The sequence below is a fragment of the Mesoplodon bidens genome, assembly GCF_964165515.1.
Source record: "Mesoplodon bidens genome assembly, chromosome: 4".
NCBI classification, from domain to species: Eukaryota; Metazoa; Chordata; class Mammalia; order Artiodactyla; family Ziphiidae; genus Mesoplodon; species Mesoplodon bidens.
Window position 1 is genome coordinate 95,727,959 of NC_138160.1, and position 22,985 is coordinate 95,750,943.

At 38.7% G+C, this 22,985-nt stretch overlaps 1 protein-coding gene across 2 annotated transcripts in view; it reads right to left on the bottom strand.

Annotated features, from left to right (window-relative positions):
- Window positions 1-22,985, bottom strand: part of TRIM36 (tripartite motif containing 36) — a gene marked incomplete at its 5' end in the record, with an annotated part of 45,778 nt that overhangs the window by 14,444 nt on the left and 8,349 nt on the right. The window contains 5 exons of one of the 2 annotated variants that reach the window (XM_081231328.1): window positions 5,878-5,973; window positions 10,164-10,310; window positions 11,861-12,186; window positions 19,468-19,702; window positions 22,003-22,308. In XM_081231328.1, the coding sequence (XP_081087454.1) occupies window positions 5,878-5,973; window positions 10,164-10,310; window positions 11,861-12,186; window positions 19,468-19,702; window positions 22,003-22,029 (831 nt within the window). Of the gene's footprint in view, window positions 1-5,877; window positions 5,974-10,163; window positions 10,311-11,860; window positions 12,187-19,467; window positions 19,703-22,002; window positions 22,309-22,985 lie in introns of those variants that run through there. The other variant, XM_081231329.1, reaches the window with a different exon arrangement.

Sequence of the window (22,985 nt, forward strand, 5' to 3'; positions counted from 1 at the left end):
GATGGATCACATCTTTGGTCACAAATCAAGCCTCAGTAAATTTAAGAAAATTGAAATCATATTAAGCATCTCTTCTGACCACAACGCTATGAGATTAGAAATCAATTACAGGGAAAAAAACATAAAAAACACAAACACATAGAGGCTAAACAATACGTTACTAAATAACCAATAGATCACTGAAGAAATCAAAGAGGAAGTCAAAAAATACCTAGAGAAAAATGATAATGAAAACACTATGATCCAAAACCAATGGAATACAGCAAAAACAGTTCTAAGAGAGAAGTTTATAGCTATACAAGCCTACCTCAAGAAACAAGAAAAATCCCAAACAACCTAGCCTTACACCTAAAGGAACTAGAGAAAGAAGAACAAACAAAACCCAGGGTTAGCAGAAAGAAAAAAATCATAAATATCAGAGCAGAAATAAATGAAATAGAAAACAACAGCAAAGATCAATAAAACTAAAAGCTGGTTCTTTGAGAAGATAAACAAAATTGATAAACCATTAGCCAGACTCATCAAGAAAAAGAGGGAGAGGACTCAAATCAATAAAATTAGAAATGAAAAAGGAGAAGTTACAACAGACACCGCAGAAATACAAAGCATCCTAAGAGACCACTACAAGCTACTCTATGCCAATAAAATGGACAACCTGGAAGAAACAGAGAAATTCTTAGAGAGGTATAACCTTCTAAGACTGAACCAGGAAGAAATAGAAAATATGAACAGACCAATTACAAGTAATGAAATTGAAACTGTGATTAAAAATCCTTGAACAGGGCTTCCCTGGTGGTGCAGTGGTTAAGAATCTGCCTGCCAATGCAGGGGACACAGGTTCCAGCTCTGGTCTGGGAAGATCCCACATGCCACGGAGTAACTAAGCCATGCACCAAAACTACTGAGCCTACGATCCAGAGCCTGAGAGCCACAACTACTGAGTCCATGTACCACAACTACTGAGTCCATGTACCACAACTACTGAAGTCCATGCACCTAGAGCCCGTGATCTGCAAAAAGAGAAACCACTGCAATGAGAAACCCGCACACCACAAAAAAGAGTAGCCCCCGCTCGCTGCATCTAGAGAAAGACCATGCGCAGTAACGAAGACCCAATGCAGCCAAAAATAAATAATAAAATAAATAAATAAATAAATCTTCCGACAAACAAAAGTCTAGGACCAGAGGGCTTCACAGGTGAATTCTATCAACCATTTAGAGAAGAGCTAACACCCAACCTTCTCAAACTCTTCCAAAAAATTGAAGAGGAAGGAACACTCCCAAACTCATTTTATGAGGCCACCATCACCCTGATACCAAAACCAGACAAAGATACTACAAAAGAAGAAAATTACAGACCAACATCACTGATGAATATAGATGCAAAAATCCTCAACCAAATACTAGCAAACAGAACCCAACAACACATTAAAAGGATCATACACCATGATCAAGTGGGATTTATCCCAGGGATGCAAAGATTCTTCAATATACGCAAGTCAATGAATGTGATACACCATATTAACAAATTGAAGAAGAAAAACCATATGATCATCTCAATAGATGCAGAAAAAGCTTTTGACAAAATTTAACACCCATTTATGATAAAAACTCTCCAGAGAGTGGACATAGAGGGAAGCTACCTCAACATAATAAAGGCCATATACGACCAACCCACAGCAAACATCATTCTCAGTGGTGAAAAACTGAAAGCATTTCCTCTAAGATCAGGAACAAGACAAGGATGTCCACTCTTGCCACTCTTATTCAACATAGTTTTGGAAGTCCTAGTCACGGCAATCAGAGAAGAAAAAGAAATAAAAGGAATCCAAATTGGAAAAGAAGAAGTAAAACTGTCACTGTTTGTAGATGACATGATACTATACATAGAGAATCCTAAAGATGCTACCAGAAAACTACTAGAGCTAATCAATGAATTTGGTAAAGTTGCAGGATACAAAATTAATGCACAGAAATCTCTTGCATTCCTATACACTAATGGTGAAAAATCTGAAAGAGAAATTAAGGAAACACCCCCATTTACCATTTCAACAAAAAGAATAAAATACCTAGGAATAAACCTACCTAGGGAGAAAAAAGACCTGTATGCAGAAAACTATAAGACACTGTTGAAAGAAATTAAAGATGATACCAACAGATGGAGAGATATACTGTTTTCTTGGATTGGAAGAATCAATATTGTGAAAATGAGTATACTACCCAAAGCAATCTACAGATTCAATGCACTTCCTATCAAATTACCAATGGCATTTTTTACACAACTAGAACAAGAAATCTTAAAATTTGTATGGAGACACAAAAGACCCTGAATAGCCAAAGCAGTCTTGAGGCAAAAAAAATGAAGCTGGAGGAATCAGACTCCCTGACTTCAGACTATACTACAAAGCTACAGTCATCAAGACAATATGGTACTGCCACAAAAACAGAAATATAGATCAATGGAACAGGATAGAAAGCCCAGAGATAAACCCACACACCTATGGTCAACTAATCTATGACAAAGGAGGCAAGGATATAAAATGGAGAAAAGACAGTCTCTTCAGTAAGTGGTGCCGGGAAAACTGGACAGCTACGTGTAAAAGAATGAAATTAGAACACTCCCTAACACCATACACAAAAATAAAATCAAAATGGATTAGAGACCTAAATGTAAGACTGGACACTATAAAGCTTAGAGGAAAACGTAGGAAGAACACTCTTTGACATCAATCACAGCAAGATCTTTTTTGATCCACCTCCTAGAGTAATGGAAATAAAAACAAAAATAAACAAATGGGACCTAATGAAACTTAAAAGCTTTTGCAAAAGGAAGGAAACTACAAACAAGACGAAAAGGCAACCCTCAGAAAGGGAGAAAATATTTGCAAATGAATCAACGGACAAAGGATTAATCTCCAAGATATATAAACAGCTCATGCAGCTCAATATTAAAAAAACAAACAACCCAATCAAAAAATGGACAGAAGACATTTCTCCAAAGAAGACAGACAGATGGCCAAGAGACACAAGAAAAGCTGCTCAGCATCACTAATTATTAGAGAAATGAAAAGCAAAACTACAATGACGTATCACCTCACACCAGTTAGAATGGGCATCATCAGAAAATCTACAAACAACAAATGCTAGAGAGGGTGTGGAGAAAAGGGAACCCTCTTGCACTGTTGGTGGGAATGTAAATTGATACAGCCACTATGGAGAACATTATGGAGGTTCCTTAAAAAACTAAAAATAGAATTACCATATGACCCAGCAATACCACTACTGGGCACATACCCAGAGAAAACCGTAATTCAAAAAGACACATGCGGGCTTCCCTGGTGGCGCAGTGGTTGAGAGTCCACCTGCCGATGCAGGCAACACGGGTTTGTCCCCCAGTCTGGGAAGATCCCACATGCCGCAGAGCAGCTGGGCCCATGAGCCATGGTCGCTGAGCCTGCGCGTCCGGAGCCTGTGCTCCACAACGGGAGAGGCCACAACAGTGAGAGGCCCGTGTACAGCAAAAAAAAAAAAAAAAAAAAAAAAAGACACATGCACCCCAATGTTCAATGTAGCACTATTTACAATAGCCAGGTCATGGAAGCACCCTAAATGCCCATCGACAGGCGAATGGATAAAGAAGATGTGGCACATATATACAATGGAATATTACTCAGCCATAAAAAGAAACGAAATTGAGTTATTTGTAGTGAGGTGAATGGACCTAGAGTCTGTCACACAGAGTGAAGTCAGTCAGAAAGAGAAAGACAAATACTGTATGCTAACACATATATATGGAATTTAAGAAAAAAAAATGTCATGAAGAACCTAGGGGTAAGACAGGAATAAAGACACAGACCTACTAGAGAATGGACTTGAGGATATGGGGAGAGGAAAGGGTAAACTATGACAAAGCAAGAGAGAGGCATGGACATATATACACTACGAAACGTAAGGTAGATAGCTAGTGGGAAGCAGCCGCATAGCACAGGGAGATCAGCTCGGTGCTTTGTGACTGCCTGGAGAGGTGGGATAGGGAGGGTGGGAGGGAGGGAGACCCAAGAGGGAAGACATATGGGAACGTATGTATATGTATAACTGATTCACTTTGTTGTAAAGCAGAAACTAACATACCATTGTAAAGCAATTATACTCCAATAAAGATGTAAAAAAAAAAAAAGACGATGTGGTACATATACACAGTGGAATATTACTCAGCCATGAAAAGGAACGAAATTGGGTCATTTGTAGAGACGTGGATGAATCTAGAGACTGTCAATACAGAGTGAAGTAAGTCAGAAAAACAAATATCGCATATTAACGCACATATGTGGAACCTAGAAAAATGGTACAGATGAACCAGTTTGCAGGGCAGAAATTGAGACACAGATGTAGAGAACAAACGTATGGACACCAAGGGGGGAAAGCAGCTGTGGGTGGGGGGTGGTGGTGTGATGAATTGGGTGATTGGGATTGACATGTATACACTGATGTGTATAAAATGGATGACTAATAAGAACTTGCTCTATAAAAAAATAAATAAAATTAAATTTAAAAAAAATACTGGTGGGGCTTCCCTGGTGGCGCAGTGGTTGAGAGTCCGCCTGCCGATGCAGGGGACACGGGTTCGTGCCCCGGTCTGGGAAGATCCCACATGCCGCAGAGCGGCTGGGCCCGTGAGCCATGGCTGCTGAGCCTGCGCGTCCGGAGCCTGTGCTCTGCAAGGGGAGAGGCCACAACAGTGAGAGGCCCGCCTACCGCAAAAAAAAAAAAAAAAAAAAAAAAAATACTGGTAATATGGTGTTAATTCACATAATTTTTCAATGATTTTAACCCATTTTTGAAAAAAATTTGTAAGAAATGACAGTCTCATACTAGTCAGAATATTTTTATATTTAATTACAAAACATAAAGTGATCAAGGGTAATGGCTCTTCAGTTTATTTCAAATAGAGAAAAGAAATAGGGATCAAAATCAGTGAAGACTATTAGGAATTTTAAAATAACCCAGTCCTATCCGCTCTTACTATACTTTTAAGGTGCTACCAGTTTTTAAAATTTTTTACTGAAGTATAATATGCAAAGAGGAAAATGTACATTTAAGTGTAAGGATCAATGAGGCTTTGCAACCACACCCATGTAACCAGCATCCAGACTGAACAATATTACCAGTATCCCAGAAGCCACCCTTATAACCTTTCCAGGCACTAATCCTCCCTCTCTTCAATAACTCCTATCCTGAACAACACAGTCTTGTTTCAACTGTCTTGGAATCACCCAGCATGTACTCCTTTGTATTTGGCATCTTCCTTTCAATATTAGTGCCAGACTTATCTACATTGCTGCACATAGTTGTAGATATTCTCCTTCACTGCTATTTATATTCCACTGTTAATGAACATTTGAGTACTTTCCATTTTGTGGCTATCACAAATAATGCAGCTAAGAACATCTTAATACATGTCTTTTGGTGAACATATGTGACAGGAATATACTTTGGAGTATCTGGAAACTTAAATAAACCTGGTCTTATCGACATATAGTACATTTTTCAAATGCAATCTGTTAGTTTTATAAGATACAGATAATCATAAAAGCTATTATTTTCCTTATATTGCTACTTTGGAGAACTCGTTAACTGCCACATAAAGAATTAGTCATTCTTTCCTCTGTGTTCCAATATCATTTAATCACAACCTCTATCAGCACTGATCACATAGTATTATATTTTACGTTTCTTTTCTTAGTCCCAGAAAAGCAGGAGTGAGATCTAACACAAATTTGTACTCCCAGCTCAAATAATACCCTCTGGATTTTACGAATGAATAAATGAATGTCTAAATGAATAAGTGAGAAATATCCAAACCAGCTTATCACTTACCTCCGTTTCTTTCATTAACAAGTTTAGTTCAGAAATCTGACTCTTCACCTGGCTCTCCTTGCCAATAAGGTAATCAATATCTTTTGAAAGCTTTTCCTATTGGAATATATTAGAAACAGAAATAGAAGTGTAACAAAGGCCTTCCAGAATTTCTTTTAACACAGTATCCTCTTCTCTAGCCTATGATGAACAGACAGTAAAATCAACAATGGTGATTATCATTAATTAACCCAGGGTAAACAGGCACTGGCATTGAGCACACAGGCCTAAAGATACATGAGGGATTAGAAGCAGTCAGAAAAAAGAACAAGGTAGTGATGCTCAGATTAGTAAAAACTCCTGAATACACAAATAGCGTATTTTGGTTGTCTCATCATCACTCCCAGAATGCTTCCTCCCAAGGCTTCTAAGTAAATGGAAGGACAGCGATCCAAATAGTGTTGTCTTCCACCAGATCTTATAATTCACTCTCCCACACACACACCCCACACACAACAGGAAAAACAACAAAGACCCTTCCAAAATAATCTTCAGAGTCCATCCCAGCCTAGATGTTCACTAAACAATTACACAATACACAATAATGGAAACACAGATTTATAAGAATAGGTAACTTCAAGAGCTTATTGAATAGTTTGTTCATAAAGTAGTCATTTTGAAACTGGTATAGTTTACCATAGAGATAATGTCATAGATTTTGGTGAGATCACTAGTGTAGCCCAGAAAACATAAATATACCTGAAATACCTTTAAAAACAAACAATAATACCCTGACGTACCACGGGGTACAAAGCAGTAAGAGACAATGTATCCTGAGACTAAGTGAGAATAAGAACATCCAGAAAACACTTCCCATGCTGTAGCCCTGACAGGAGGATCTGAACGTTTCTTGCTCACAACTGGACTAAGGGTTGAAAAGAGTTAGGAAGAAGAGGCGCAAAGCTCTTAGGAATTAAAGAAGTAAGTCTCCTTCTTGTATCATCGTCCTCTTTTTTTACTTAGACCATGTTACAGGGTAAGAGAACGTATGCAGAAATCAAAGTGACAGGTCTCCAGCATGGCCTATCTTTCACTCTTTGGGACACCCAGCAATCAGACCCAGTGAGTTTCCTTGATGGCTCACTGGAGGGACAGAGGAAAGACCTGTTAGGCAGAGGAACAAGATTTCTGAGAACTCAGGGCAGGATGGGACCAAGAAGGAAATCATAAGATGTTAAGGATAGGAAGAGACATTAAAATCCTGCATTTTAATCCAGCATTTTACAGATGAGGAAACCAAAGCTCACTTAGTACAAATATCACATAGTCAATGGCTGAACTAGAAAACTCCTCACCACACATTAACCTTGATGTCACAGGCTGAGAGGTGCTTCCTCAGCACCAAGCTGCAAGGAAGATGATAGTTCCTCCAATACCACCGCTGTCAGGCCCATGTTAGGACCAGACCTACAGGGTATGAGTGCTGGCACTCTTTTTAGCTATAGTAGCAAAGAAAGGAATTTGGCCATTTAAACTGAAGTAGGGCTTAGTTCTGAAACAGCTTAAGTTAACAGTGCTAAATAGGCTAGAGAAGAATAGAGGACAGAATTCAGAAACACCGTCCAAGGTCTAAGTGGTTCCAGTGAGCTGTGAGGCTTAGACCAAGTCTCTGGCCAACCACAGCCTTTATCTGAGACGGCTCCAGTCTTCTCAGTTCCCTTAAACTTTGGCAGTCTGTGTTAAGACTAGATCTGTCTTAACCAAGAATCAGTGGTCCCTTTATTCATAATCCTCCAAAAAGTATATGCACCAGACACTGATACTAGGCGTTTTATCCAGGAAGTTCATCTAACATGAGAAGCAGGTTTAAATCCTTTAGTGTTAGTAGGACCCCAGTTCTCTAGGAACTGATCAGAGGCTAAATTCTCAAGGACCCCAAAGTTGCTCAAAGCTTCCTCTAGAGCAGTGGTTCTCAAATGCTGGTGTGCATCATCAGTCTCCTGAGAGTCCATAAAGAATACAGAGGCCCAAGGTAATTAAAGTAGTACAGGCCTGGCTTCCATAGTTTTACCAAGTGTTCCAGGTGATTCTAACACCCAGCAGAGTTTGAGCTCTCTTCCTGCAACACTCACGTGAGTAAAAATGAAAATGGTTTTATAAACCTACCTATGTCACCTACATCGCGAAGGTCTCCGGCTTAAAATCTAAAACAAGTAAAAAGGAAGATCTAAGGAGATCTGTTTGCTACTTTCAGCAAAACTGAATAATTTTACTCTTACTAAAAAGTGATTAAAGTGAAAAATCCATTATGGAGTCTCATTTTTACAAGTGTGAAACATAAATGGGAGAAATTAACAACAAGGCAAAGGATAACTTAAGTGTATGCTATTGTCAAATATCGATTCCAAGTAATAGAAAAAAAATTTTTGGACAACTTATATAATATCCAACCAATAAGAAACAAACAAAAAAGGTGGCAAAGTTAAAATTAGCAAACAGTGTTATTGCCACTGTGAGGCACAGCAGAGAAACAAAGACTGGATTTACTCACCCACTTGAAACAACTAAAAAAACCTAACAGAATAAATGAAACAGCTCTCAAGATACTGGACATCAAGAAACAAAAAACAGTGCCCCTGAGGGATGGGAAACAAGATGAGCCTATGATTGCTCTCAGCTTATTGTCAGGAGAAGGCTTCCCAGGCCTGGTGCAGAGAACTCAAATGGGGCCCAGGATCTCCCGTGAGATGAGGCGATGAAGCTGGGAGTCTGGGGAGGCCAGAGTTTATAAAACATAACACCTAAGAACAGGTGGCCATAAAGAGAAAGAACTCCAGAGATCTACCAAGCAGCCCCCTTGCTTATTCATATGAGCTTTGATCAATTTTTATGTGTGAGGAAATTGCCACAGGCCAGGACAAGTATCACCCAAAAGAATTAGAAGGAACAATTTCAGAGCTCACACATGCCGGAAATAGTGCCTGTTCCCCACCAGCCAGATTAAAAAAAAAAAAAACCTCAAAATTCGTAGGGCATTGGGAAGAGTAAACAAATGGCTTTACTTCAATAATCACATAAAATTAGTCCTAGAACAAAATGCTGCTCTGTCCTAACAAAGCTTAACAGCAAGACCAAAAAGGAACAAATTGTTCCCAAGTAACTTAATCACACAAAAGAAGAAAACTCAAGAATATATTTAGGAATATAAAAATATCCAGTGCCCAACAAGGTGAGCTTTACAATACCTGGCAGCCAATCAAAAGTTGCCAGGCTTGCAAAGGAGGAGGGAAATACAACTCATAATGATAAGAAAAATCAGTCAAAATTGACCTAGTAATGACACAGATAACAGAATTAGTAACTGAGGACGGACAAAAAACAACAATACTTGTAACCCATGTGTTCAATGTAGAGGGAGGACTGAGCATGTCAGACATACAAAATACAAAATATGAAACTGTAGGTATAGATGCAAAATAGATACAGGTCAAAAAATGCATACACATATTGTTAAAGGAATCAAAAATTTAAATGGGTAGTAGATTTATAAATTAATTGATTCCCTTTTAAAAAAGAAAAAAGAATGAAACAAAAAAATAGCATTATACCACTGCCTACATGGCTGTAGATTATCAAATTTGAAAGTTTTAAAAGGGCCATGTGGGCTTCCCTGGTGGCGCAGTGGTTGAGAGTCCGCCTGCCGATGCAGGGGACACGGGTTCATGCCCCAGTCCGGGAAGATCCCACATGCCACGGAGTGGCTGGGCCCGTGAGCCATGGCTGCTGAGCCTGTGCGTCCGGAGCCTGTGCTCCGCAACAGGAGAGGCCACAACAGTGAAAGGCCCGCGTACCGCCAAAAAAAAAAAAAAAAAAAGGGCCATGTATAAGGTTAACAGACAGTAAATAACTCAGTTTTAGCTGGAACCCACCAGAATATACAAAAATGTTTATACTAATTCTATTGGCAGCAATAAGAATCAAGTGTCTTAAAACAGCTACTACCCTTCAAAGTGTGTCACTCCCATAACCACACTCAATGTCGTGGCATTGAGCTCATGTAGGGATGGATCATAATGAAGTGTCCTTCATCCCTCTCTTTCCTCAGAACTAGATATCAGTAGGACAAAGAGCTGCCTGGTCAGAAATACTAACAACCTAATATTAATAGATCATTAAGTAACACTTTAGATTATTAACTCACTTCAGTAAAACAGACCACACAATATGCACAATATGATTTTATATAGAAAAAGTTAAAGGTCTAAAGTTATAATGGATCAAAATTTAGTTCTAAAAATAAGTTCTACCTTTAAGGTTTTGTAGGCACTGCTCATAGTGGTTACACGGTGGTTGGAATGATTACCACCCAACTTACAGAGATGACAAACTGGCCTCCTACATAATTCACAGTACATGTTTATTCTCTCCGTTTCATGTTCCGGGCACATTAAAATCTATTGAATAAAGAATAAAAGTGGGATTAAGGGTCTTCATAGCTTACATGGCATTCAAAAGATTTCAAGTAATTGGATAAAGTCCCAAAACACAAAGATTTGCTTTATGAAATCACTAAATAAAGCCATTTAAAGTAATGAAAGTGTAAAAAGAAATAAAAGCATTTGGTACATTATATGAGAATTCTCTACATTAGAATTACTGTTTTTCAATTTGAGGGTTCAAATGGTCAATTAATTTTGTAAGCGTTATTTCCTCTAAACTTGGTGATAAGAAGGTAAAAATTTACTTCCCATAAGACTTAAGTGAAATGCTTAAACAAGCTAGAAAGGTCCTCTGATCACAATGACTAGGTAAATTCTTAATGATCATGATCAATATTTTTTAAGGTATCATAACAAATAACTTATGAGGACCCATAGCCTCATTATCCTCACAAGAAATCTGTTACTAAGAGAGTCTTGGAACACTTTATAAGCTTCCAGATGTTTGCTTCTACATACTGACTGCACACACATTGACCAAATTTAGAACTGTGTTCTCCTGATTTAAGTTTCTACCTTTTTGTTTACTCTGTAAACTATCATCATAGTTACACTGAATTTTTACATAATGTAGCTGTTTTCATTTGGAAAAGAAGGAGGATTCTTTTAAACTAGTGTCTTAATGGAAATCAAAAAGCTGCCCATTATTCCAAAAGATTATATTTTAAGCAACTACAACTGGTCTGATAACTTAGAGAAATTTTTTAAAAATTCCATTATAAAAAGTCTTAATACCAATGTGTAGCTCCAGGAGAAAAACTGGAAAAGATTTCAAATTTCTAAGCATGCCCAGGTTCCTACATTCACAAAGCCATTACATTTAAAATAGAATATAAAGTCAGGCTTTCTGCAAGGAATGCAAGAACTCAAAATTATAAGGCAAATATTCTATAGGATGAGACACCTTTTTAGAATCTGACTATAGTGAATTACACTATTCACTATTTTGTTTCATCTATAACTTCATTCATTCATAAAGTTTTTCTGTACATTACTATAGAAATTACCCAGAATATTTAAGAAATGCAAATTCCACTTCAAATACTATATAACCATTATATAATAAGCTTCAAACTATTAGGCTGTTGTTACTCTTATTTATTCATAATATAATTTTAGGTAACCAAAAATGTCAGAATGTTTCCCAATCACATCTTTTAGACAATTATGGATTTATCATATTAAAGCACAAAAGCTTTTTAACTTTAACCATTTTAATCTTAGAGAGTATATCTGACATCACCTTTCCTCTCTTAGTCATTTATCATTACAAGCATTCATATATTGTATTGTATCACACTGTATTGTAATAGAGTGAACCATAATATTGCCTTCTAAGCTCTGGGGATGTTTAGCAACATACTAAATAACTCCAACTACTAGGCCTTAATTTCTTGTTCCAGCTTTTAAAGTTATTTCCCTTCTTACTGTCAGGTTCTAGACTTGTTACAATTTATCTTACCACATTAAGTTTAATACTCTAACTTAATAGAAACTTCACTTACCTTGGGTCTAAAATTCGTAGTTGGGCCCACATACTCATGCTGCGCTTTTACAGTACCCCAAGGATGATAAATTTTGAAGCATTCATTGCAGTAGCTTGCACTACAGTCCATGCAACTTTTTGTGGACTCTTGAGGTGGTGGTTTACAAAGGTCACACATAATGGCTGTGGCTGCCCTGGCTGCCTGACGATATCTTTCAACAATAGTTTCCAAAGTGAAATTTCGAAACAGACCGTTGATTCCCCGTTCTCCAAGATCCACATCATGTTCACAGCCAGGACAAGGAAAAGTAGTTGTCCTAGGGGTCAATGAATTGCGCTTCCAGCCTGTGTAATTAGTTAAGTCCTTGTTTAGTTACATCAGTAGGAAAATGGATAAAATGAAAACTAAGGAGTCATGTTTTGGAAAGACTACAAATATATTGCAAAAACATAATACTCAAAGTGGCTCCATATAAATCAATTTATGTACTGAAAATGCTTTTTTTTAAATGGTTTTTCCTTGGCATACAAAAGATAAGCCCGAGTTATTAAACAGTGATCAAATCAAAAAGGAATGAAATTATTCTATAATAAATCCCATATAAAAACCATATTAAATCAAACAGGTATGTGGACAAAACATATAATACAATACTACACAGGGTCAAGATCTTTTGAAATTATACAATTAACATTTATAGTTAATTTCATATATCATTCCCAAAGGAATTTGGCTTGCATTTAAATGAACACAGCCTTGGCTCATTGATAGGAACTGAGTTTATACAAAAAAGAGCAAGAGTCGTTAACCCAGCTAGGGTCCATGGATTGACTCCAGGAAGATTCAAATAGTTTGGTAAACTACTTGAAATTATATGCAAAATTTCGCATGTATGTATCCATACATATTTTCTGGTTAAACAACCCATAGCTTTTATCAGATTCTCAAAAGAATATGTGACCACAAAACCGTTAAGAACCACTGCAAGAGAGGGTATCCCACTGTAGTATTGTTTTATCTAGAAAATTCAGTAGGCAAAATCATTACTTAATTGAGTGCAATCTATAAAAGAGTAAAAAGCTCATTCATAGATCTAGAATCTAGTGACTTTAAGAGGAACCAACCATTTAATATCTTCTTATGACCTGAAAAAAAGAATCATTAAGATTATTTAATTCATAAGCCAGAAGATACATCAAAAAAATTACAGATAACTTTACAATATATAAATAATACAGTGAATGACCTTAAACATCACACTCTTCTTCAGTATTATCCTGATTTTAACAAATCAAGAAACCAAGGCATGATAGTCCTTACCCACAGGTTCACTAGAATCTGGGGTGGTCTGTTTAACACAGGTGTATGCCTATCATGTTCCCTCCTCTTCTGTATAAATTTGAGTATGTAGCCTTGGTTGCCCGCAAAATAACTTCCTAAATATAAACACAAACTTTTTAACCTACAGCCTTCTTTCATACTACTATGTATCCAGTACCAAAAGTGAATGGTTAAACTTAGTATACGACATTTAGAAAAGGTCTTTAAACAGCTATGTTAATATTGCTTTGGCAACATTACTACCATCACTGAAGACTGTCTTAAAAGATATCTGGCATATCACAACATAAATCACTATAGGTAAAATTTAGTGATCAGCCCACGATATTATTCATTTGAAGTGACTTTACACCATGCAAAATGGCATTAGGCCCCCAAAGCTACTTATGCAACAAACATGCAGCTGCACTATTTTAAATTTTAAATATTTTCAAAATATTTAAAGATATTTTTAACCTTCATATTTTAAAATATACCCAAAAAAGCATACAAAAAAATCTTCCCCATAAAAATTTGAAAATCCTACATAAAATATACTCTTATAATAATTCTAAAAACATGCAGTACAGTACAAGATATTTCACACCACAGCAGGCACATAATAAAATAAGCAGCAGAGCTACTTTTAAAACACATGCCAATGAAAATTTTGTTTAGTGAAAAAACAAGCCAAATAATTCTGGAAGTGATATAGTACAGTGGTCAAGTTTAAACAAATGGAAATTCATATTTAGTTGCATGCTTCCACACATGAACTAGGTGATAGAAATTAAAATGGATAACTAATCTCAACAGTCAATGTTTTTAAAAAAATGAATTATTGGTTTTATGAATAGAAGATTGTGATCAATTAAGTAATGGGGAAAAACAAAAGTAAATTATGCCAGTAAAATCACTCTTTAACACATACACTGGTGACACCCAGATTTTGGCCTCATGTTCAGAAATTTTAGAAAAAAAGTTTTATCCCTTTTCTGTAAACCTCTTTTAACTTGTTTTTATAATAAAAAAAAACAAGGTGTAAAGCATCACACTGAACTTCTTATATCAAAATATTAAATCAATATATCTGCTAAAGAACTTTTATTTCATCTGTCTTAACTTCTACCATTGTTTTCATAAAAACAATCAATAGAATATATATTCAGGGCAATAAAGAAAACAGGACAGATCTAAGGATATTCTGGGAAGTAAGCCTGATGGAAAAAAATCAAGACAGTAGAACTAAGAATAAAACATAACAGAATCAATATTTCTCTATAACTCCGCTAATATAGTAAACATTAGCCAAATGTGGTTATTTAAATTTAATTAAAATTTAATTTAAAATTCATTTCCTTAGTTGTAGTATCCACATTTAAAATTCTCAAGAGCCACATATGGCTAGTGGCTACCACCTTGTATGGTACAGGGTCAAACATTTCTATGATTATAGAAAGGTCTATGGGACAGTACTACCCAGTAGAATGATATAATGGGGAAAAAAAGTAATGATGTCTTAGAGAGGTAAAGAAGCAATATAGGCCAAGCAATGCAATTTTCTATGTCAAACTCCATTTGCGGGGTCAATAATATTTGCTAATTATCTGAACACTGCCACCTCACAGAATCAAATCTTTCCCCCATACCTTTAACTTCAAAGACAGATTAAACTAGTTAAGCATAAACCATGACACAATTATAAAATGAAGACGCAAAAAAATTTCAAACTCGTTTATAGCAAATCCCCCCCCAAAAAGTCAGCTTTCCATCATATGTTTTACCGTTTAAATGATCAAAGAGAATAATAAAGTATTTCAAAACAAAGAGAGTCAATTCATAACAGGTTCCAAACCTGTGCCGGCTGCATCTTCTCCCATATCCTGGCTGCAAACAACCTCCCCACTGTTACCACCTGGACACGTTAAGTAGACTATTTCTCCTCATGCTGGACACTCACGTTGGGCTTCCTGGTGTTGTGCGTTGGGCTGATGCCTTATGCTTCCACCTTAATGCTTCCACATTCTGACCATCTGATGCCTATTAGTTACATTTACCCTTTGAGTATTAGCATTTTCAAACTGCAAAAACTTTTTCTCGACTACCCTCTGAATCAAAAGTAGGTAACAAGGTAATTTTTTAAGCAAACTGTTCCTATCTTTCCTCCTAATTATTAAATTTCAACACTTAAGATTCTCAGGGACTCACTAAAGCCTGTAAGAGAATGGATTACATGTGGCTTCTAGAAGTGGCTGTAAGATTTTAAAATCGAGGCATGTAGAAGCAGGTGAGGAAACCAGAAAAGGGATACATTTCAGGTGTTTATTTTCTCCACTAAAATTTAAGGTATCACCAGCATTCCTGAAAAAAAAATAGCCAATTTTACTTTAAAGGTCAACTGGAGTAAAAAAAAAAATTATTTTAATAAAATGGGTTGGCCCACCTTTCACACAAAAGCAATGTACGTTATTTACCCACAAGTGAGACCTGAGTGTTAAAACTCTGATTCCAAATACCTTAAAATAAAAACAAAAAATACACCATATGCACAAACAAGCAAAGATTATGGTATTAACTATAAAAATTATCAATACCTTTAAGCAAATTTTTATATACAGAAGAAAGTACTGGCTTATTTAACCTCCCAAAGGGTAATATGGCTGTCAACACAAGCTTTGTTCCACTAAGTAAATGTAAAGCATTTTTAAGGTAACATTAAAAAAAAACAAGGGGATGTCATTTTCTTTAAAAATATCCCATAATGGATATGTGTGTGTGTGTGTGTGTGTGTGTGTATACATGGCAAAATGCAAGCACTAATAATCAGAGCTCCATTTAAAAACATCAGAAATTGCTTGGAATTTTAGTCCTGTTGACCTTTAAGTCATGTCAGCCAAATTTGTTCACTTTCTACATGATTTTGAAGACTTGACCACTGATGTTTATTTTTTAAAAAAACTTTATCTATATAAAGTTATTTAATTTAAATCTAACACTATACTGCCTGCGGCCACACAAGCAATAAAGCATTTTCTACCTCTCCACCCCAAAGATCTCCGTTGTGATGCTGTGAACAATGAACAGAAAGCTGGATTTAAGAGAAGATTCACAACATGTTAACAAAAGATAAAGCAGTAACTGTGTCCTACACATAATACAATTATTGAATTAACAGTAAAAAAAATGTTTTTCCTGGTACACATGGTATTTATATAAAGTCACCAATGTAAAACAGTCATCAAGCTTATCCTATCACAGTTCAGAATTAATCACTGTTGGTGCATCACTTAAGAGACCTATACTTTATCCTATAGATTTGTATTTTTAAACAATCATACTTCTGAAAACTGTTGAATATATAAAGTAAAAATCAAGCATCTTTTTTTGTTTTTTTTAAGTGATCTAAATCAACACAGTAAATAAACATTACTAACAATGATTGTATCTTAATGACAACAGGTAATACAGAATGGGAGAAAAGCTTGCATATATTTGACCAAAAATGAACAGTTATATAGCTCTTTTATTTTTACACAATTTAACATGCTAGTGTTATACACACAAATCTTACTCTCCTTTCAAGGCATCCTTTTATTTTAAAATCTGTCAAATGACCCATGCAATGCTATTTGAAAGGAATATGTGTGAAAGTGTAAGCCACATATGTCATTTTACATTTTCCAGTAGCCACAAAAAAGTAAAAATAAACAAGTGAAATTAATTTTAGTAATACATATTTAACCCAATATATCCAAAAACTGTCATTTCAAAATGTAATATAAAATTATTAGAGATATTTTATATTCATTTTTTCACTCTAAGAGGTACAAGTGCATATCTCAATTCAGACTAATGTGTTTCAAGCACTCAACAGCCATATGTGTCTAGTGTACTGGACACATCTGGAATTTTTGCTGTGAATATACCCAGAGTACTACTACTCTTCCACAAGGCAGCCCTCATATTCTGCAGTCATCCCTTCACCAAATATTCTTATTTCCTATCATTGATCTCCACAGAGAAGCTTTCTAACTTGCCCCCCATGAGGACATAATACAGCTTAACAGGGTTCTTCCTAAAGAAGAGGGAGGAACATCTCGGTAAATCTATTTCTGATCTCTTGTTCTGGAAAAAATGCGATCATCGATAAATATAAGCCATCATGGCATGCTCTGTACAAATCTTATAGCAAACGTTTGTCATTCAACATCCACTCAACACATACTTATTAAACATCTACCAACTACTGTGCTAGGTAAGTTCCTGAAAACAGAAACAGTTAACAATTTTTCATCTATATTTCATTCATACTTTATATCGATCACATAAAAACTAACCAAATCTTAAGATTCAAAGCCTATATAAAACACAGAATTTCATGAAATACACATGTGAGCTCAATCTAATGATCAGTAGAAATACTAGTATTCAACTAGAATTTTATTTAATGGTCTGTGCTGAATATTAATATACAAAAAGTGAACCTTCTTGGTCAATCAAGCCAGGGTCCCTAATTATCCAATGAGGATCTACCAACAGAATATGAATTTTTATCTGGTAGAATGATTTCAAGCTATCACTGTCTTCCCTCCCCTCCTCAGTATGCCAGTTTCCTAACAGGGACGAAAACATAAAAGTGATGACTTCACAAAGAGCATAACCCTCTCCAACCTCATACATCCTGCACTCCCATCGTTACCTAATGCTCCCTTTTTTGTATATACATATAATTTTTATGTGTGTAAAATATCCTCCAAGGAACTGGTGATTACCATTTTTAAAAAATTCATATTTTTAAAATACCATAATACCACTCTTAGAACAAATCTCCTCTTATACACTCTTTGATGGAGCACATAGACACAAATATTGCCCAAGGAGACTCCATATCACAGCATGGACCAAAAAAGTTGGCATTCTCTAAAATGCAAATGAGGAGAAAAAGATTCTTTTCTGATTTTAAAAAAAGCGGTTTTTTTACAATATTAAAAAGTTACTCCTATACTAAAGAGGGAGAAATAGACAGAGTGGACAAAAGGATTAAACTGAAAACCTCAAAGCCCAAACTGGGCAGAGCTGAAGCCCTGAAGTCTGGTGCTCATGGCCACTCGAGGACTTTCCTCCATAGGAAGGAAGTGCTGAACATGATGCTGTGGTATTTCTACCCAAACTTCTGCCTCCCCTTGACCCTTACTGCTGATTTTGGCCCTTAACTTCCCAGTGGCCCTGTTCCCAATGATTTTAAATTAATTTTGATCTACATTAATCCTGCAATAGATGTTCAGAAGAAAGAAACACCATCCCAATAGGAAAAAATTTAAACAGTGGCTATATAATAATGGTATAGGACTTCCCTGGTGCCACAGTAGTTAAGAATCCGCCTGCCAATGCAGGGGACACAGGTTCGAGCCCTGGTCTGGGAAGAGCTCACATGCCACAGAAGCAACTAAGCCCGTGCGCCACAACTACTGAGCCAGCACTCTAGAGCCCGTGAGCCACAACTACTGAGCTTGCGCACCATAACTACTGAAGTCCATGCGCCTAGAGCCCAAGCTCCACAATGAGAAGCCACCGCAATGAGAAGCCCATGCACTGCAATGAAGAGTAGCCCCCGCTCACTGCAACTAGAGAAAGCCCGCACACAGCAATGAAGACCCAATGTAGCCAAAAATAAATAAATTTACTTTAAAAATAAATAAATTTATTTTTAAAAATAAATAAATAATGGTATAGTACATGTGCTATACATCTAATTAGATCTACACACTACTACAGAATTCCACTACTGTTCAGCTGATGTTCAAAATCCTTATTTTAAAATTTGGATTAAAAAATAGCTGAAGAATAAAATGGAATAAAATGATACCAAATAACATTCCACTAAAAAGTCTTCTAGAACTGGGCATTATGTAGTCTCATCCCTTAATTCTGCATATTTATTTACTATTACCATACACAGATGGTTCCCTAGTAAGTACTTCAGTGGTCCATTATTTCATTCCTCATATAAAGGACTTCACAGGGTCAGAACACCCCCTAAAATACAGACACAGTTAATAACGGGTTCAATACAAAATTCGTTTTCAATACCCAATATCCATTTTAAATGCATACCAAAAGACAATAAAAGTTCATTTTGACGTTTTAAAAGTTCATTTTAAAAGAGAGAGGGATTCCTTTCTAACTATAGTTTTAATTTATTCACCTGGAATGATTAACCCCCCAAAACAACGAAAATAATTTCCCTTCCACAATTATCACTGAACATATAACCAAACTCCACCACCCCAGGTTCTACCACATACCTGGTCTGCTAATTCTGTCAATTTTATCCATGCTAGGGGAGGGAAGCCGAAGTCGAGGACTGCTCTGATTGGAGTTGTCTGATCCCACGTCATTGAATGAATCATCAAGCATCAGTAAGAGTTCTTTTACACATTTATGACAGATACTATGTTGACAAGGGAGAATCAATGGGTGGGTAAACAGCTCCTTGCATGCCGGGCAAATGAGCTCTCTTTCGATATTCTTAATGGTAACCTTAAGTTGAGAAAAAGAAATCAGAATCAAAGGCTTTTAGTGTGTAAATACATTAACATGCTTGTACCTCTTGTATAAGTACATGTGTTTACCTTTCAAAAAAGAATTAAACAGATTTTTTTAAAGTCTGAAGTTTCGTTTTGGCTATGAAAGTCTATACCATTAATTATGTCCCCCACATCATCCATTGCCTACAGGTGAAGGGACATGAAATGGTTAAAGAAAAAAAATAGAGAAAACCTGAAGTATGAGAAAAATCAGCATAAAGTATTAGGGGACCATAATATTTCATCAACAATTATTAAGTTATTAAATCATTATTAATTAACTGATTTAGGACTTCAATGAAATCCTGAAAGTAGATTACTTCAATAAAAATTAAGTATATAGGGCTTCCCTGGTGGCGCAGTGGTTGAGAGTCCGCCTGCCAATGCAGGGGACATGGGTTCATGCCCCGGTTCGGGATCCACATGCCGCGGAGCGGCTAGGCCCATGAGCCATGGCCACTGAGCCTGTGCGTCCGGAGCCTGTGCTCCGCAACGGGAGAGACCACAACAGTGAGAGGCCCACGTACCGCAAAAAAAAAAATAATAATAATAATAATTAAGTATATAGCACTAAGAATAGGATTATTCCTATTTAGCACATTAGCTCTGTAACTGGCAAGTAACAAGAGCTGGTAAAAACTGGGTTAGCCATTATGTTCATGGAACTCTACTTGAAATCTATTTACAAGCTGAATTATCAGCAACTTTCTACATTAAATGTGACCATTTTCCACGTGCTGCAACTGTAATGTAGGCAAGAGTTTCTCAGGCTGCATATCAAAGCAGTTATCTTAAAAGCACTTTATGAATACTAAAAGGGTATAGGGGATTAGAAGGAACCATTATAAGCGCTCTCATACTACAGGCTTGCAATATTTTCAGTGAGAAACATTTAGACTCATCACAGCTAAAAAGGTCTGATGACCTCATACCAGTTTTCCCATCCTTTGCCTGTGTAGTTTTTCCCCAGGGATCCCAAACTTCAGTTGCTATGAATCTATATTTAGCATCCCTGCAATTTTAATGATGGTAGAATTTTAAAGTACTCATAACCCTGTACAATCATTTCAACTACTGGAAACACAGAAAATTAAAACTGAATTAATTCACTTGTTTTAGTTAAATAAAAATGCATGTGAGTATTCCCCTTAAAATGACACCAAGTGCTTTAATAATCCCTGACAATAGCACTTCAGCCAACTGGCTTTATCACTGTCAATGGGTCTTGTGATGCAGCGTTTCTTGATGCATCACACAATGTTTTAAAAAAGCCCACATCACGTCATAGTTTTAGTAAATTTGGAGGATATCCACACCTCACAATTCACATCAAAGAATATAGAATATTCACATCCTCTCTCATTTCGTAAAGAATTTGACATCTGATTCAAAAGGAAATTATTGTCCTGAATGTTCAGAACAGGCTCTCACGCCCCATTTTATGAGAGGTTTACTTCCCACTGAAAGATCTAAAATCATTTCCACTCTTCTTGTACACAGAGCAGTGCATAAGCTTGCTAATCACGATGGATATAAAGCAATTCTTACGCAAAAGAAAAATTTAGTGCTCATTTTACACTCACTGAGAGGAAACAACCTGATTAAGAGAAATGTGATGTGCTGGCTCCCCCAATTAAGCTATTTCAAAATAAATGAGGTTCGACGGGAAACTAGCAAGTAGAAAAGAATTGCATATCCTACCCCTTGAAACAAAAACACTTGTACCCCGACAGCTGCTGGAGTAAGCCCGCCTCCCGCGAGCAGGCAAAGGCGGGGAGGAGCCACTGCTCGCGGCGACTGCGGGCCAGGCCCGCGAGGGTCCGAGGGGGACTCGAGAGCCGGCGCCACCGTGCTCCCAGACAAAGGAAGGCGGGACACGCGCCCCGGGCCGCGACGGGCACCCGACTCCCTAAAGCGAATTAATTCTACAATCTGAATACCATTAAAGAGCCCCGCCCAAACTCCCCGAGGTTCTCAGGTGAGCCATCAACGCACAGGAGTGGCGCACTCTTCCGGGCCCCGGTGGCCCCGAGCCCGACCGTCCCACTGAGGGGCAGAAAGGGGGTGCCCCGGGTTGCGGAACCCTGCCCGGGGCGGGAAGGCGAAGAGGAAGCGGGGCCACCACACGTCCGCCCTCGCTCCTCCGGGGGCGGGAGGGTCCCTCACGGCTCAGGGCAGAGGGGAAAGAGAGACCCAGGGGACCCGGCGCGCCGCCACCGAGGCGTTAGGCGGCCGTCCCTCTCCCCCACTCACCAGCGAGTCTGAACCATCCCCCTCCATGGTAGCCTTCTGCCAGGTGTCATCAAAGGCAGGATCCAAACAGGCAGACGGGCGGCCCCTGGCTGGGTCTGGTGGGCGGGTCCCTGTGGCGGCCTTGAAGCCTCGGTTCGGAGCCGGAGGGCGAGCTGGTCAGCCGGACCCGACCAACGGACCAACGCGGCGAGGAGGAGGCCAGGGCGGGCGAAAGCAAAGACGCGGAGAGCTGAGCTTTGCTCCCTGCAGTGGCTCCGTGAATCTCGCCCCGTAGCCGGCTGCAGCGGCGGCTCCTGCGGCCTGCGACTGGGCGGGCAGCCACGCGCAGACCAGGGCCAGGGGACCGCGGAGGGCGGGGCCGGGGCGGGGCGGCGCCGTCGCCCGGGCAACAGCGCCCACCGCACAAAGGAGGAGGGGCCGCGGGCGGGTGGGAGACCCAGCGGCGGAGCAGCGGGCGGGGGTGTGGCAGTCGGCGGGGTTCCAGCTCGCTCAGCCACCGCCTCTGCCCCTACCCCGCCGCTCCTCACTGCCGCCCGGGCCGCCACCTTCTCCCCCTGCCGGGTAGAAAACCTCGGAGGGTCGGAAGTGAGGGCGGGGAAGGGGCGGTGGAGGCCGAGGGCCGAGCCGGGGCGGGGCCGCGGTGGAGCGGTGCGGCGGTGCTGCCCCTGACTACTGCCCTGGCCACTGCTCCGCACCGACCCTCTGCTCTTCATTTTTCTTTCCGTGCGCTTTGCTAAAGCGCGGACTAAGCATTCAGAGACAAGCTCCATTTCCCGACTCTAGCCGGGGCGGCGGGGCGAGGGCTGGCCCAGGCCGCCTTCCCGTGCCGTCGCACCCGGCTCACAGAGTCGCGCGCGGGGGAGGCGACCAGGGCGAGACCCGGCTCACGCCACCCCAACCGGGGCCGGGGGTTTCACCTCGAGGGTCCCTGTCCCCGCCCCGCTCTCCTCCTTCTCTTCCGGCCCGATTCGTAGCGTGAACTT